This window comes from Bactrocera latifrons, unplaced genomic scaffold (genome assembly GCF_001853355.1).
Source record: "Bactrocera latifrons isolate USDA-ARS-PBARC rearing strain unplaced genomic scaffold, ASM185335v1 scaffold_191, whole genome shotgun sequence".
NCBI lineage: Eukaryota > Metazoa > Arthropoda > Insecta > Diptera > Tephritidae > Bactrocera > Bactrocera latifrons.
Window position 1 is genome coordinate 35,548 of NW_017535419.1, and position 19,255 is coordinate 54,802.

Consider the following 19,255-nt stretch of genomic DNA (forward strand, 5'->3'; position numbering starts at 1 on the left):
CCCTGATCACTTTGGTATATATAACCCTATATCTGACTCTTTTAGTTTTAGGACTTACAAACAACCGTTATGTGAACAAAACTATAATACTCTCTTTATCAACTTTGTTGCGAGAGCATAAAAATTAATTGCCAACGGAAATTGTTGTCTGGAATACATTGGCTGAGGAATGTATTCAGTTGGTAATCGGTGAATTTACACCGAAATTGCTTTTCCCATTTGTGTAATCCACGTGAGAGATAATCAATTTTAGCAGAACTATATTCTATGRTTTGAATTTTTTTAAGCAAATAATTTTATTTCAAATTTTAGCAAACAAAACTAACGCGTGAAAGGTTAAAATTATTTTAGATCCCGACATTGTGCGCTAAAAAGTATGTATGGCCTATGCTGCCTACATTTAGGCGCTTTTTAGTATTTTAATAAGTTGAGTTGCTGTAAATTAATTGTTATTGTTGTCCCGATTTCAATATTGACGAAATTTTGACAAAACACAAAACTGAACTATTAAACATTTTCAACTATATTTTGCCTTAAATTCGGCAAATACTTTTTTGGTTAATATTTATGTTAGTAAATAACTCTTGTTATGTAACTTGTTATCACTTTAGCACACGTGCCTTTTATTGCCTTTACAAGCATTAATTTAAATGCTAGTCAAATTATATAGCCCCACATATATCACAACGATTTAATAGGTATTACTTTGTTACTGTCCAGCGTCCTTAAGGACACATATTAACCTCAGGTGTAATTAAGTATTAAGAATGTGATTTCATCTTTTTTTCTTTGCGCTCTTAACTCACTTTGGAGGTAATGACATTTTGTTCACCTGCACATATTTAACRTATACACATGCATACCCACGCATACAAAAAAAAAAGCTTATATCTATATTTTTGTATGCATGGCTCATCAATGCCAATGAAATAGCATCTCTCGTCCTTCACGGCGTATACGCAACATTTGTTGAATGACATTTTAAAGCAGGCTTGAGAAAGCAACGTGCCATACAAGTACATAATAAACACACTCGCATACACCTATATACAGCAGATAAATGTACTCGACGCATCTACATAAGTAGGTGCAAAGTCAAGAACACTTCATCTACTTTTCTGCTGATAAGGCTTTTACGTGTACGGGATTCTTGCTTGATTTATATGCATCTTCAATTTATACAGTATGTGTATAATGTGATTGTGTGTGTAGGTATAGTAGACTGCTACGAACGCAAGACACATAACTTTGAAACTGAGCTTTTCCCTTGGGATTCTCACACGTAGCTAGCGAAAAAAGTGGAACCAAAAATGATTTTTATCATCTATTCCTTAAAAATATTGTGGTACTGTTTTCTACCGGTACGACAAAAAATATTAAAATTCATTACAACATTTGTAAAAATAATATAATCTAAAATTTTCATAGACTTGTCTACAAAATTATTGAAAATTCTTAAAAAATTCTTAATTATTGGTAGAAATTTTGAAGGTTATATAAAAATCGAGGGGAGTATATTGTGGTTTTTTGTAGATAAAAGATCGGGATCTTAAAAACTAAGCGACTAGTTCGCTTATATACTGACAGACAGATGGCCATGGCCAAATAGACTTAGCTTATCAAACTGATCATTCATATATACTTTGTATAGGGTCTCCAACGTTTTCTTCTCCCTGTTACAAATTTCAAGCTTAATAAACTCCATTCAAGGTATAAAAAACTATTGGAAGGGTCTTAAAACATATTAAAAATAATTGTGCAGAATTAAATCCAAAGTCCAATTATCGTCAGATACAGTTTTTAATATGTTTTATTATGTGGAGGGGACAAATCACTGACATTAACAGTTATAAAATTCAATACTCTATTAGTACTACATATGCGCTAATTCGATAATAAACCAAACGAATCTGATATAAATATCTATGCCATAATGAGAACTATTAAAATAAAATGCGTAACATTAAAGCAGTAAATATAAAACAAAAAGTATATTACTCCATATATTTAAAGAATATATATACAGTTGTATGTATTAATGTTCCCATTATGTTAATTGTCTGTCTCATTGCCAGTTACTCTAATTAATTGCTTTTGTTTTAATGCTCTTCTTTTAGCCTGGATGCTGGGCTGGCTGATGTGCAAGACAGTGCCATACATACAGGGCGTATCTGTGGCAGCATCCGTCTACAGTCTAATTGCCGTATCACTGGATAGGTAAGTAAAGCATTTACCCACACTACCCACTTTTCATAATAGTCCTTAATTTAACCGGCTTTTGCAACATGTAAATTAACATTGCCGCCTATAATCTCGACCAAGCGTAATACAAATCAGTTAAAAAAACAGAAAAAGACATTTTATTAAACTTATAAGAAAGTTCTAAACCATGGATAAATAAAATATATACATTTGCTTAATGTATACTGATTACAAGGGGCGGTACTTAGCTTCACTGTGGGGAGTTCTACTAATTAATTTCATTTGCATTGAATAACAAAATTATGGAAAGTATTATAGTCTTCGTCAACACATATAAGAATGTGTTATCGATAAATAGGCATGGTTTGAATTTGACACACCAAAATTTAGATCAACACAAAAATATAAATTTTTTCTTAAATTTAAAATATTTCATTATTTAAGGGGTTACATGGGTTTACTCGGGTAAAATAGCCTTTTTTCAACAATTTTTTCGCATATAAAAAATGAAATATTTTATTATTAACAAAGGAATTCTGAAATTAAAAAAAAAATGTGACCATGACCCCATGAAAAAAATACGCACCCACTTTGGCAGGATAACTCCTTACAGCATCACCTAAAATTAAAATTTCACGACTTTATTTTTCAAATAGTTGTAACCGAAAAAAAAATYMTTAAGAATTATATCTCAAAGAACTGTGTAAAATTTCATGAAGATCGGTTGAGTAGTTCTCGAGAAATCTAGCGAACCGACTTTAAAAACAGAGTTTCGAGAAAAACGCGTTTAAAGGCGGAGCACTTAGCCTAGCTAGCCTCGAGCGGACAAGTTCTCAAGGCTGTATCTCCGGAATTATTACTCCGATYATTTTGAAAATTTAGGAMAATATTGTAGAGGGTTAATAGACAATAAAAGAATTTCGATATTAGTGTTACCGACGCTTCGCGCAGCTTATTAAGGAGATAAGAACATACATATGGTCGATATTTCAAAAAGTAAGCAAAACTTAGAAGTAGTTACAATTTATAGCACCCCATTAAGAAACAGTTATTATTAAATATACAGAATACAAAAGGGCTGTTCGAAAAAGTCAAGCACCAACTGGCTAGGTCCGACACAGCCAAAGAAGTTCGGTGCAGCATTTACAAAGGTCAACTGTATAGTATATGCCTGAGTAGTTCCTTTTATAAATAATTTGGTGGTTTAAATGTATGGAATAGCCGAAGTTCTTATTTTGATTTAATGTTTCCTTGAATTGTTTGTTATTCGAACTAATTGCTCTGTGTTACACTTTATATAGGTAATAATACAGGCACAAGTCACGTTCTTATATAAATCAGTTGCTCAGCTATATTACAAACGTTAGGTAAACTTTTGGGTTACATAGAATTTTTTTTTTGGCTCTCTGTCAACGAAGTTGCGCTAATTGTTATTCACGTCGAGTATATTCCTAACAAATTGTACTTACTGAACCCAAAATACTTTCATCTCTAGATAATCAAATTATCCGAAAGCATTCGGAAGTTTGTTGGTGAATTACCTGGTACAAGCGCTCTGAAATATATGTATATATTATCTACTTGTATAAATATAATTAAATACTATATATAATATTTTTTTAAGCACAAGTCATCGTCAATAACAAYAAAAACCAAATTTGCAAAAGTTAATGGAAAACGAAAGAGGTGAAACGCAACACGATGTTTCAACCAACTTTTTGCACTTTCATGATTTTTTGCGAATATTTGCGCATATATAATAATGTTCATWGTTAGTTCAAGAACTAACAACCTTTCGTTGCGCTGCCCACGTTACCAAACCACACATACATATATACATACATACATCATGCATGCCATGATTGCCTTACACATAGCGTGCTAAATGATTTTCACAATTTTATTGTTGTTTCGCTTGTTGTATTTAACTAATTTCGGGGAATTCATAGTACAGAATTAAAGTAAGAATGAAGGGGAAGTAGGATAGAAGTAGGGAGCTTGTAATCTACATATATTAATGCACTGAGCCATTGTTGCGTTCGATTAACTTCGATTCGTTCTTTCGTTGATCCTCATCAACGTTCCTGGATGATTGCGGGTGCTGGCGTTGGTGTCTGCCATGCTGCCGGCGCTCAGTGATGCACAACAACGGCCGGATGGGCATGATGGACTGGAACTACAGGCACAATCGGCTTTACGACCGGCACAAGTGGCACCACTGGCTTGGCAATGACTGGTGTCACGACGGTCTTCACTGGCACGGGATGATGAATTACGTGACTGCAATAAAAAAGCGAAAATGCTTAATACTCGTAGTAAATGCGCCGAGTGCGTAAAATAAGCTAAGCAAATAAAAAAAAAAAAAAAAAATAAAAAAAATCCGAAAAATGGGAAAAATATTTTAGATACAATGAATATTTTAGTACGGCTACAAAGAAGAATGCAATTTTCCAACTCAGTGCAGATGCTGACAGGCGGACTGGTCATTGGCAGCATTTGGAATAAATGGTATTATTTATTTCGAAGGTTTTCATCTGCTTAAATACATACATATGTATTCTTCTATATGTATATTCATATTCGATACTTTTTCGATAACTCCAGAACATCGCACTATTCTTTAAATATGAAACGCGCGCCTCAGCTAGTTTAACGGTAACTACTTACGAGTGCACAGCGTGTGCGCCATGATGTACGATCGGCGCAACGGGTACGGCAGGAGCAACCACAACACCAGGCTCGGCACAAGCGAAGGCGATGACGGAGATTACAAGCACCTGAAGAAGATCGGAGTAGAGAGAGAAATTGATGGATAATTATTTCCCTCGATTTCTAAAAAATATACTTACGATTTTGAACATTTTTGATTTTGTGTGGGGTTTTGAAAAGTGGAAAMTATTTTAATATATTTGAAGGTGTGTTGTTATTACAACGGAGGGATTAATGTGACTGTTGCATTTCAGTGCATTTCCAAATGCTTTTATACAATTTTGACGATTTTCGATTTTAGCCACTATACTGAGTTAAATTGAAGTAAAACTGGACGACCGCGGTCAATGTTAGCGCTGGAAAGTAAGTTAACGGCATACCAATACGTTTGTTATAGCGGTAGTGGAGGTGACAGCGCCGCGCTAAGCTTTAATCTAGTCTACTGTGGGCTCCAAGGAGATTGGCATTGCGGCTCTATTCAATGTAACTTTTCAAAAGCTGCATTTGACAACTACGGCAAAATGCTTGTATATACATATGTACATCTGAAATATATTTGCAAGTGTATATACATATGTAAGCATATGAATGTGGCAACAACTGGCGCCAATGACACGGGCAGCCAGATCGYTCTGTCGCTAGTCGTATATACTTTCATATGTGTCTAACGTACGAATGGCCGCCCTAGCACTCACCCCGCGAATCAGCTGTTCCACTGGACGATGATCGATGCCGTAACTGCTTTATGCGCTGATTTTTTGTTCAGTCACTGTTATTGATAGCTAATAAGATCAAGTTCAGTATTTTCATAAATTTTGTTGCTTTCCATGGACAGTGAGTTTTTTAGCTGTTAGAGCGCTTAGAATTTTATCACTAGCTTAATTAGTCGCATGGGCTTAGAATTGGGTTATTAGGTTATATATACATTTCAAATTAATTAATCAAATAAATAATATATCAAAGAGCATTGAGGTCATAAAAAGTGAAGTTATTGACTTGTGAATTCGTAAATACATATTTCTAGTTCTAGTTTCCTGGGAACTAAGTTTCAATAATTGTGTTTAGAATATTTCAGATTGTGACCTATTGGGTTTCAGACAAGGCGACTCCCTATCGTGCTACTCCGTCCAGCTGCTGCTAAAGAAAATAATTCGAGTAGCAGAATTTAATCGAATAGGTAAAAGCTGGCGTATGCCGATGATATTGTGCCGTGCCGTTAGTTCTGCTTTCTCCAGGCTAAATAAGGAAGCAAAACAAATWGGTCTGGCAGTCGTCGCACTCGCGACTKGAATYMCACAYCACTGTTGACAWTCATAACTTTGAAGTGGTAGATAACTTCGTCTATCTTGGAAYCATCATCAACACCAACAACAATGTCAGCTTCGAMATTCWRCGCAGGTCGATGACAAAAWCGGATGAGTCAACGTTACGAGTTTTCGAGAGAAAGATTCTACGAAAGATTTGTGGTCTTTTCGCGTTGGCCACAGAGAATATCGCATTCGATGGAATGCTGAGCTGTATGAGATATAAGACGATATTGGCATAGTTCAGCGAATTAAGAAGACACCGGCTGCRCTTGCTGGGTCATGTCGTGCGTATAGACGAAAACAATCCAGCTTTGAAAGTATTGGACGCAGTATTCGCCGGGGAAAGCAGAGGAAGAGGAAGACCTCCAACGAAAGGACTGGAAAGGAGTCTTCACTTTCTGTAGGCGTAATATCTTCTCAGTTATCCGCGAAGCTAATGTAAAAAACGCTCGCATTTAAGTAGAAGAATAATAATTCTTAAAGGTTCTTCCCTAAAATGAACTAAATTCGTAATTGCCTTCCTTCATATTTAATCCCCCTGTATATAGCTATATAATATTTCAGTGCAAAACCAGTAAACCGTTGACATCAATGTGAAATGGAGTCGTAAACGACAATAATTTCACCTCCACTTTAATGACGCCCTCCCAATAGCAATATGCTAACTTTTCAGTGCTTTTTAATTTCATTTTTATGGCTACTAAATTGCATGCATAAATATTTTTGACATTTTCAGATTCATTGCAATCTGGTGGCCACTTAAGCAGATGACAAAGAGTCGCGCACGCTTCATGATATTATGCATCTGGCTGATTGCCTTAAGTTCGACAATACCCTGGCTTTTATACTTTGATCTCGTGCCGGCCGCTGACTCGTTTCCGGCAGCGCCGAACCTCTACCTCTGTCAGGAGGTGTGGCCRCCCGGTTCAAATGGCAATCTATATTTCCTCCTAGCCCATTTAGTGGCCTGCTATCTACTGCCAATGTCTTTGATAACACTGTGCTATGTGTTGATTTGGATAAAGGTGTCGACGCGTTCGATTCCCGGCGACTCAAAGGATGCACAAATGGATCGGATGCAACAGAAGTCGAAGGTGAAGGTGATCAAAATGCTTGTAGCAGTTGTTATATTGTTCGTATTGTCTTGGCTGCCACTATATGTGATTTTCGCCCGTATTAAATTTGGTTAGTTCATATGGAAAATCTTTTTCTGGATTACTAAAATCTAATTGTTAACTTTTATTTACTTTTTTCAGGTGGAGAACTTTCAAACGAAGAAAGCGAAGTACTCTACAAGGTGACACCCTTCGCGCAGTGGCTGGGCTCTTCCAATTCCTGCATCAACCCCATTTTATATGCATTTTTCAACAAAAAATATCGACGTGGCTTCGCAGCTATTATACAATCCCGATCATGCTGTGCCCGCATAAGGTCCTTTCTTCTACAATTTATTCTTAAATATATATGACGCTTATGGCCTACCGATTTTTTACAGATATTATGACAATGTCGCCATTGCCTCGTCAACCACCAGCACACGCAAGTCCTCGCATTATCATCAAAATAGCTCACGAAAGAGTCCCAGCAGCCCTGGCTTGCGTAAAACGAACGCAGTCTCCTATATTTATGAGCATCAATCATTGCGTCGTCATCATCACAACGCCATGTTGAAGCAGGACAGCAATCTGTCACAGCAAATGTTACTGAAGCAAGACTCACATGGCTCGAGACAGTTTTTGATCAAGCAAGAGAGCGCCTCTAGTGATGGATCACGTCGCATGCTCTGCCAGCAGGATAGTAATGGTTCGAAAATGTCACTAACTAAACAGGATTCGATTGTTTCATATATGGATGCTAGACGCAATGGTTTGGATAAATGCCAGGACTCCTGCTCTACGCAAGACAATATGTCAATTGATTCACGACGTGGAACGAGCTTTAAATTGGATACACACAATTATGGTTCGCCCAGCACCAGCGCCGCCATGTTGGAATATAAAAGACAAAAGTTTGTCAAACAAGACTCAGTGATCTCATTTGTGGATCAAAGGCCTGGTGAGTGATCGAACATATTGTTGTACTATGTTTAGTATCTTAAATCTTACCACAGAGAAGCGTGTTTTCTCACACCACATAAGTAAACCCTACAACACGTATAAGGTATTTCTTTTTTATAACGTAAAGATACAGAATTACCTTCTCTAAGGCATCGTTCACGTGTTCCAGTGCCCCTTTCACCATTTTCTATTTGAAATATTGATGAAATAAGAATTTATGTCATTGATAATGACTCGGAAATTTAATATTTTAGGCTACATGTTTCTTTAAATTTCATTTTTATTACATAAATTGTAGAATGAGAGCCATTAGGCGGGTAGTTAGATGAATTTTGGTTCCATGATTTCAGTAAGTTGTAATGAATATTGTGGCTATTTTTGTCTCGAAAACTATCAATAAACACCTATGTGAGTCTGTGTGACACAAAAGAACTGCAAGCCTCAATTTATTTCTATCAATATTTCTAGACCTTAAACAGTGAAACATTTAAAAAGTGGGTGGCAATCGCTTGTCATCTATACAAAGATAAACATACACCATATTTTTTTTTATATAAACTTTATCTTTAAAGATGTCTGGCACTACAAAACATATAGAGATATATATTTTTCTGTTATTTTCCTGCTATTTATAGAACCCAGACGCCATCAGCTGGTAAAGCAGGATTCTGTTATTTCTTTCGCCGATCAACGCCGCGGTATTCTCAACAAACAGGACTCCATAATTGCGTGTCACACTCGCACGGGTGACGGCACTGGACATCATGTCTCGATCTTAAAGAAAACCGAGGCTTCACTAGGCGGTGCGCTCGCATCGCCTCGACGAAATATAGAAATTTTTGAGTAATTCATTTGAAGAAATTACAACAAAAACTAAGTAAATCAATTGCACTGCAAAGGAAAATTAGTCAACAACAATAACAACAAATCTAGTATAACAGTAAATAATTGAAAGATTAACAAAGTAGCCATTTCATAAATGATTATTCGTATTAACATTGCTATATATTATATTATATGGAAAATAATAATAACAACAACACCAACAAAACACTACGATTTATACTAAAAATCTCATACAGCCACACATACTTACAAACAGCAAAAAAAAAAAAAAAAACAAAGCGCGCCACACATACACGCACTTAAAAGTGTACTATTGAGCGTTGTAACTTACATACATATCCTAAACGTAGTGTGTTAGTATAACGGGAAGCAGAAGCAAATGCATACAAAGTGAAAAGCAAATTGTAATCAGGACGCACATTTCTTATATGTATGTAGTATATGTACTTGTATATGTTACGATTGTATGTATGATAGGTGTTTAAGTCAGTGTTAAGAGAAGGTGCATACAAAAATGCRCACATACATGTTTACAGGTGTATTGGTGTATTGAATGTTTGTATGTCAGTGCGCAAGTGCTATAGTTAARTCTAGCTTAGTTAGAGGTGCGTATAATCTTAAGTACACTTTTTAATTGTGGGATAATGATAACGTTGATGAAAGCGGTGATGATTATGATTAATATAATGATAATGATGGTGAAGATAATGAACTTAATGATCATCATAATGATAATGATGCTTATGACGAATAAAATGATAAAGATTGATGATGAATATGATGATGCTAATAATGATGATGAGGACAATGATAATGATGATGATAATGATAATGATGATAATGATAATGATGATCACGAAAATGATTATGAAGATTTCGGTGATTATAATGACGATTATAATATTGGTGATGATGATTTTGATGATAATGATTATATGTAAGTAATGTGTGGTGATATGCATTTTGTACGAGTTTCATATGATAGTTTCGGATATACAAATACACATACAGTTTTAATGATTGTTATACTGTATACATACATACATAAATATATACAGATTTACGGCTATGAAATGTTTGATAATGAAGTATGCGAATTGAAATTTGTATTTTTATGAGTACTGAACAAATTTCAGAATACAACAACAGAAGTAAAAACAAATATGTGAGAGAGAAAAGAAAAAATACATACATAACGTACGCAGCCATACATATGTATATAGTATATATAGGCACATACAGACATGCATACATATGTACTTGCGATGCAGGGCAGATGTATGTATCTCAACTGTCCAATATGTGTAYGTACTATATGTAAAATTTACATCACACCGAGTTCTAAATGCAATGTACCTACTAACAGCAACATTTATGGTTAAGAACAACWTTCTTACGATTTATATATTTATATTAAACGTGTTGATTTCGGTAAAGAGCAATAATTTTAGCTAACAATTTCATACATACATACTTGCTTACAGACAAGCATAGAATATTTACATAAATGCAAGCATACATACATACATATGTGTGTGTTAGTATATAACTAAGTTGTTCTGCTTATTATTTCGCATTTTAGAAAAATTATTTATCACAAAAATGGAATATATATATATATATATATATATAATCTTGTTAAATTAACATAAAATATGTATTTATTATATTAATTATCAATATAGTCACATGCATATAATGTTGAAAATTAGATACACTTGACCGTCTCGCTGGCAGTGTGACTTATATTGACTCCAGCAAACACAAGTAAGGCGCCTAGAATTGTTTTGTTAATAACTTTTAGTACTTAAACATTATATAGCTACGTACATATATATATACACTTATGTATATATACTTATATATTATATGAGTGGATGAAATTAACAGCATTATGCACAATTATGAATAAATAATTTTAGGAAATTGTTTTGAAGTCGCTTTAAGAGGTTATATCCACTTGTAAGTTTTTTTAATTTTTRTTTTGAAGAGGCATTTTATTTAAAAATACATAAAAGTAGTATAAATTTACAGAATTTAATAATTTTGAATTCCCTTGATAACGTAGCCGATCCCCAGTCGGGCCTCCAGTTCATTTAAACAATTTCTTACAACTACGCTCATACATCTCCGAAACTATTTGCAGGATCGACTTCAAATTTTCGGGAATTATTCTCAAATATACATATGTACTTTCAATATACKTATATGCCAAATTATTATTATTTTTTAATTCACAAGTGGATATAACCTCTTTAATCTCAGTTGACACTCAACGAACAATACAACAAAAAGTTCAAAGCAGAAACCAAACAACAAAACAAAAGATTGAGGTTATATAAATATTTTGTTATTCGATCACGTTATTAATGCGCTAATCAAATTAGTTCACATGCTTGTAAATCTTATAGATTATATTATTTATATTTAATATAAATAATAATGTATTGTAATAATAGTTATCAGCCAAARTTATCTATTTTCGATTTGAATCGCATTTAGGGAAAGCCAGGATAGCGCGCTATGTCGCATAAATAAATTATATAATTGATTACACATACATAGTATATAACATGTTAATGCACCCTGCATGAAAAATGGTTTTAAATGTATTTTAAAAGTTTACAGATTCATCATACTATAAAAGATTGATTGAGTAAAATATCTTTATTAWAACCAATGATACATTAAAGTATGACATTCGTAGAATGTTCTACTAAGTTTTCATTTCGAAAAAAGATGATATGGCAAGGGAGTAAAATATTTTATGAAATTATATATTCTCCATGAGCCAAGAGATTGACTCCGCGCTCATAAAATGTTTGATCTTTGCAGGCAAAAAAACTGGTTCAAGTGTTTTTTGAGGTTCTGATTTCAGATGAAGGTTTTCCCGACAAAASAATTTTTCGGAGATCGAAATATGTAAAGAAACGAAGATAGTAAAACTAAGAGAATATGGTGGGCACATCCCATTCAAGCTGCAAGGCAAGTCATCAAACTTGTACACTGTCTCGTATTATCATCGTGGAACACCACATCTTTTCTATTGATCAATTCTGGTCTATTCTGTCAGAGTCAATTTGTYCAGCTCATTGTACTTCAGAATTATTCATAGTATTATCGGAGAATAGTTTAAAATAAAGCAATTGCTTGAAGTAGCACCTAATAGACAACGTAACATTTTAGTTACGTTACGTTAGTTGATTTAGTGGTTTGAGTGGCTAGACCATGATCTTTTGCGTTTTAAATTCTTATAAATAACCAACTTTTCGTCGCCAGTAAGAATGCGCTTCAAAAAGTAATTACTAAGCAAATCTCAGCCGTTAAAGTGTTGAAATAAATCTCGCTCTGTAAGAAGATGAGGAATCATATGTCAAGTTTCGAAATTATATCTAGTCGTGTTTCGACGATTTGCATCTATCAACGACTATACATTATTCACATCGGCTTCAAGCGTCGTTCCAAGATGTGGTGCATCGTCAAGWTTGAAATTGCCGGAATTCGTCGTGATTGAACTGGATTTTTTACCCTTTTGATAGAAAAACAGCAAAATTCGCAAATGCTATTTTTAATCTTCCTTTAACCGATAAAGGATCAAAAATTAATTTTTTTACAAACATAACTTACTATATCAGCTGTTCTAATATATAACGGTAAAGCGGTTAAGTATGAAGTTGGTTGCCAAAACATTCGAAAAAATCAGCTGTTCTCATCAAACGAAATTACTTAATGATCAAATCTTGAAAGTGATCGGCCTTATAGTTTTGAAGTTATGAGGAACACCAACTTTGAAAACGTGAGTTGTGCTGAAGGAAAACGCTTTAAAGTGAAAATCTGGTGGAAACCAGTAAAAAAATATTTTTAACTTCGTCAGTTTTGTCCCAACGACTTGAAATTTTGGCACAATATTCGAAATTATTCATTGCAATAAGGTGAGGTGGTCAGAAAGATAGATAAAACTTCAGTATCAGATAGAAGAAACAGAATCACAAATATAATATTAATTGTAGAATAATAATGGAAGAAAGAGCAAAACCAAATGAAGCATGGCATGGATATATAGAAAAGAAGTGATTAACACGCACTTCCATTTTAGAAAATTAAAAATGGGATCATCTTTGCGACAATAACAACAACGATATGAGAGACTATTGGCATAGACTTGCTATGGAGAAACTAAGCAGTGAAGGTCAATAGTATTTAAGAGTTGACTTAGTATTTAACGCAACCCAACCTGGTTTACGATATTCTAAATTTGCCTGCAGGGTGCAAAAGCATCTATACAATAAAATATGTGTAAAAATAACGTTTGAAAAAAGAAAATTAACTATTATATATGCTTAATAAATAAATAGTGAAGCTTGGATAAATTTGGTCAAACATTTGGATAAAATATCATGGAAAACACTATATTTTTAAATTTCATGTTTTGTTTTACTTTTCCAACAAGTTTGCTATATACGGTTCAACTTTGATACCGTTTCCTAATTTATCCGAAGGTTTGAACTATAAATTCATTTTATTACTACTACAGAATGAGCGCATCTACTATTTTACTATGTTTATTATGTAGCTGATGCTAAAAGCTCGATAAGTCATTAATTAGGGCGAAGATGTACCATGTTTTGTGAGGCTAAGTTTGCTTGTGCGCATATCGACATACATACCATACACCATAAGGATGTACAATATACATATATGTAAACATTCCCCAAATGTGTGATCTAATTTACTCAAGCACACTTTTCTATTAATATAAGCTATGTAGATAAATACATATGTATGTATATCAAATGCAGCAAACGCAATCGTCGTTGTCATTTGGCACAAAATAAAATAGAATAATCGACAAAATGGTTCAAAGTTTTATAAAAGTTACTTAACAACATTTTTATAAACACTTACAGATACGGAATATGTATAACTGCATTCATGGAACAAAGACCGAAGTTAATACTAAAACAATACAAATACTTGAAATAAATACCAAAGATTTATTAGAGCATACATAGTAAGTACATAGAGACACTAACAAAGTCAGAAAATAAAACCAAAAGAAATACACCAAATATACTAAAGACAACAAACACTTCATACACATTTACATATATAGATAAATAGCGAAGTACATACATACACACGTATGAATGTGAAAAGAATTTGTACTTAGCCGCTTTTGTATGTTCATATTCAATACTAAAAGTATTAACTATTAGCTGTCAAAAAATATACTAAATACAGAGATTATATATACAAACAAAGGAAATTAAATTAATAGAACTAGGAACAGTCACAGAATTAAGAAAAAATATATATTAGGGTGTCCGTTATTTCACAAGTTGATTTTTTTTCAAGCGCCCACTGAAGTTGCAGTTTTTGCGCTAAAACTGCGTTCAGTCAGAAAAGGATTTTTTAATTTAAACCGTGCTTAAATCATAATTGTTTCTCAAAGGATTTTTTTTTATCTTGGCTATTTTGCATTAAACCACTAAACTCACAACCTTCAAAAAATTGTATTCTACTGCAAATATCTACAATAAAGGTTTTGATGATTTTTCTAAACAAAAAACACACTTTAAAAATTATACGTAGTTTCAGTTTTACATATATCAAATGCAAACTAGAACCAACTTGTCCAAATAACGGATATCCTTATATTCATATCTGTGTGAGCTATATGGAGTAGCTAGCTGAAAAACATACATACAGTTATATATATTGCATACYAGAAATATGAAATTGTTTTTAAATCACAAGTTTGATATAAAAGAAAAATGAAACCGTCACACATACCACGTATTCAAAAAGAAAACCAAAAACAAAAGTATTACATTTTAAAAATGTACCTAACAAACTAAAAACAAAGAATATAAAACATAAAAGAGATAAATTTCACTTTAATAATTACAGCATACTAACTTTAAGAAATAATTTATAGAATATTTTTCATACGCACGCATGAGTCAATAGTATGCATATGATTTGAAAACAATGATTACACATGAATATATAAATACTAAATTGTATTTACATATTATAATCAAGTAAAAAAAAATAGCCTACTCCTTAATTTTTATCGTTTACTTTGCCAATAACAATTTTAAGTTTATGATAATCTGATTGAAAGTCAATATAATTGAAGCAAATATAAATAATAAATTAATATACATATATACTTATATGTTACACAGAAAATTATGTCATAAACATTGTGTAAATGTTAAAGCAAAACTCAAAACAACCAAAAAAACAGTTACACAATACATAAATAATAAAAATATACGTACAATACTCAAAAAATCGATTTTATTGCCATGCTGTATTCAAGAAGTTATCATCGTTAGATATTCCAAAATACATATTGCATTAAATTAAATAGACAAATACTCAAATAAATTGAAAAGAAAAACTATTTGGAATGTTGAGAATTTGTGTTTTTTTTCTTAATGGAATTATGGAATAATATATAACCAATAATGAGTAAACAGTCATAGCTGGTTGACTGGGTCGACTTCTCTGCCAACTCGATAACCAAAATGATAGAACGTGATATACGAAAATTTAAATTGTAATTTTTAATTATTGCTTTGTAATTAATTTTTTTCGGTATTTGGGATTTAAAATTAAAAATAAAATAAATTTTATAATTAAATTTAATTATGATTGAATAACGATAAATATACATGAAAATATTCACACTTCAAATTAAACAAAATAGAACACCCTGTGCTTTAACGGCTCAACAAATTCTATCTGTTCGCAAAGAGATTTCATTTCATAGTTATACCCTTTATATTTTACTTTATTACATCTTCGGTCTTATGAAATAATTTTCAATTAATATTTATATTTATTCGTTTAGGCACACTGTACTTATAGGATTGCCCATCAATTATAAAAAATAAATACAAAGCGAAGTTGGCAATACTGTTTACTCTGGTATTTTACTAAATTTCTTGGCCGCCAGCAGCCAGCAGTCGTGATCAATTTCTATAACATTTTTAATTTAATTTTCCTACAAAACTAACGTTTTTAAGGTGCTTCATTTGCGTGTGATACTTTAAGTTTTACTGTAATGATTGTTTTTCTCGACAATACTTTGCCGTAAACGATATACGCCATAATTCTTCAAAGATAGATATTCATCATAATTAATGTGCATATAAAACAATTTTCACCGTGTGCTCTTGTATTTTATTTCGTCATATCTATTTTCGTCAAGAGTCAACGTGCGAGCACCACTCGATTTATAGATAACACGATTAATCATAGGAGTTACTGGTAGTAATAAACAAAAACAAAAATAACAAAACCTCTACGATAATGGCACAATCTATAGCTGGCACAGCCTCCGCTGCAAATACTAGCGCTGGTGCTGGTTTAAGCTTGGCAGGTAGCTTGGGTGTTGGTGTGGATTTAGATTTAGTGGACATGAAGCACTGCTTCGAAAATCTCATAGTGATTGATGCAGGCGCGAATTTAACAAAYAAAAAATATAGCCGTGATCTGGAATCAGTTATACAGCGAGCAAAAGATGCAGGTATGTATGTAGCATGCAGAAATATACATAATTCTGGTTGACGTATTTAACATACTATATTCCTTACTTATATATGTGAATGCATATGTATGTTTGCTCATACATACTTTGTCAATTAGCGCAGTCTGTTTTCATGAAGATTTCGTTGCGATCTTCTTCGATAATAACAAGGCGTTGCGTATTCGTATTCTTTAATATATGTACATATACGCACATAAGTAAATATTTACACACCCATTAATATGCGCATACAAATAAGAAATATTTATTTTTGTATGTACGTGTATCCATTTTGACCTCAAAGGTCTTACGGGAAGTCTCCGTTTACGTCGTTTGCATATAATTAACGAAATTGCAAGTTTTAAGATAAAAAAACTTACAAACTTACTTACTCATTATATGTTATATTGAGTTTTTATTAAAATTGCTTTTTATATTTTTGCAGGTGTTCAAAAAATTATGGTTCCAGGTACATCGGTAAAATCTAGCAAAGAAGCGCTGCGTCTATCACGGATTTATCCCGATATAATCTATTCGACTGCTGGCATACATCCCCACGACTCCAAGTCAATTATCGAAGAACCAAATACGTGGTTCGAGTTCGAACATATTGCTGCTTCGCAGGAATGCGTTGCCATTGGACCTTGCGGCTTAGACTATCAGCGTGATTTCTCAGAGCCTGAGGCACAAAAAGAGATATTTGAAAAGCAGATCCATTTGGCTTGCCAATTGAACAAATCATTGCTGATACATGAGCGCTCTGCGCAACAGGATGTACTCGATATACTGGAAAAGTAAGTTATTATTATGTTTATATATGTATATACTCTGGAGTTTGTAACTTCCATACGAACTGATAGATAAAAATTAAGTTCTTTACTTGAAAACTTTTGTTGTGAAGAGTATTCTAGTTTCGAAACAAAGTTATTTTTTTTATTATCTTTATTTACTATTTAATATGCATTTGCAGATTTGAGAATTTACCGCCTGTGATCATAAGAGGATTCATGGGCACAGCAGACGAAGCAGTCGAATATCTGAATAGGAGATTCTATATTAGTTTAACTGGTTATTTATGCAAGGTAATAAATAGTTGTGGTCAAGTTTTCAACATTTATGTATATAGTGTAACGCAATTGTATCGCTAAAAATCTGCAGGACAAATCAGATAGTGGAGTGCGCAAACTCTTAGAAAATGGAACTTTGCCTATAGACAGACTGCTTGTCGAAACGGACTCGCCTTTCATGTATCCAAATACAAGAGCTTCCAAGCTGCCGCAACATGTTAAGACTGGTATAACAGAACGCTCGTTATTATATTTACATAGGTTGGTTATAAAATTTATATCTGCACATTTATTTTAATTTAATATTTTAACTTTTTTATTTCAGGTACTGTACTTTTCAACGCAATGAACCTTGTAGTTTGCCCGCCATAGTTGAGATGATAGCTGCATTCATGAAGAAAACGCCAGATGAAGTAGCTTTAGCAACTGCATTTAATGCATTGAAGCTTTTTGGACTATCCTAAATGCCAGTGGCTGTGATTTTACTTATGTAGACTGTCTTAAAATTGCTTAGTGCGCAAAAAAGCAATTGAAGCATGCACCGGTTTTCAACAATTACACAACGAGTGAATGCATTAAAAGGAATTCAAAACGAAAGTGCCAAAATTTTATAAGTGGTAATATAGTTTTTTGCTTAAATTCCTACATAAACTAAGAACTACAAGACTTCGAAAGTGCCTTAAATGAAGTGCGAAGAAAGCCAATTGGCTGATAAAAACAAATAAAGAAACGACAAAATATGCTAAAAATATATATTTTTAACGAAATCGATACCTATTTATTATACACATATACATACTAACTACGACGTGTTTTTAAAGCGCATGCAAACCCACAATATACTCATAAAACCAACTAAATGATTCGAATAARATTATTTGAATCACTTTAGAGTTAGTTATCATTACAGAAAACATGAAATTCTAAAATATTTATTTAAATGTAATGCGAATAATAGAACCTAAAGGAATTGACTGAAATTTGAATGTAATTTTCGTGTTGGTTTTGGATAAACGCAGGGATAATGGGTGATAATCCAAATAATTAAAATACTATGTATATAAAAACATATATTTACTAAAAAAGTTATACAAAACGTTGAAGACACGTTTAAATATATCCATATATTAAAAATATTGGATACTGCAATGTGACGAATTCGCGTCCGCATCACATACATAAAATTATTTAAAGTTGTTGAAGCAACAGAAGTCGCGCGAAAAGAAAGTACTTTCAGCCCTTCTTATATGTGTAAACACAAAAACCAAGTCAAGCTGAAGCTTATTGACTCCATTTTCATATATACATACATTTGATTTACTATTATATAAGATTTTTTACGCCAAAACTTGTAAATATTTATTATAAATTTTGTTTGATATTTGTTGTTGCGCTCCGGAATGTTTATTGTGCTACCCCAAATCATTAACATACATATATATGTACGTTGGTGCATACATATATAGAAATAGTTGTAAGCTATGCGCATGATAATACAGTGGATAGATGAAAGTAACACGGTAAATG

General features: G+C 32.9%; 3 protein-coding genes across 3 annotated transcripts in view; 2 read left to right on the top strand and 1 right to left on the bottom strand.

Annotated features, from left to right (window-relative positions):
- Nucleotides 1–9,122, top strand: part of LOC108967589 (neuropeptide SIFamide receptor) — a 29,230-nt gene extending 20,108 nt beyond the window's left edge. The window contains exons 3-7 of the mRNA XM_018931111.1: nt 2,118–2,217; nt 6,955–7,403; nt 7,475–7,649; nt 7,714–8,273; nt 8,911–9,122. Of these exons, the coding sequence (XP_018786656.1) occupies nt 2,118–2,217; nt 6,955–7,403; nt 7,475–7,649; nt 7,714–8,273; nt 8,911–9,122 (1,496 nt within the window). The remainder of the gene's footprint in view (nt 1–2,117; nt 2,218–6,954; nt 7,404–7,474; nt 7,650–7,713; nt 8,274–8,910) is intronic.
- LOC108967590 (A-kinase anchor protein 14) lies at nt 4,101–5,162 on the bottom strand. The gene is made up of 3 exons (XM_018931112.1): nt 5,052–5,162; nt 4,870–4,979; nt 4,101–4,482 (listed from the first exon to the last, which is right to left on the bottom strand). The coding sequence occupies exons 1-3, from the start codon at nt 5,061–5,063 to the stop codon at nt 4,335–4,337; spliced, it is 270 nt and encodes an 89-aa protein (XP_018786657.1). The 5' UTR covers nt 5,064–5,162; the 3' UTR covers nt 4,101–4,334.
- Nucleotides 9,123–16,061: 6,939 nt separating the features above from the next.
- Nucleotides 16,062–18,495, top strand: LOC108967592 (3'-5' ssDNA/RNA exonuclease TatD). Its single transcript, XM_018931114.1, has 5 exons — nt 16,062–16,661; nt 17,107–17,455; nt 17,632–17,743; nt 17,820–17,989; nt 18,054–18,495. Exons 1-5 carry the CDS (start codon nt 16,445–16,447, stop codon nt 18,190–18,192), a joined length of 987 nt encoding a protein of 328 aa, XP_018786659.1. The 5' UTR covers nt 16,062–16,444; the 3' UTR covers nt 18,193–18,495.
- Nucleotides 18,496–19,255: the final 760 nt, after the last annotated feature.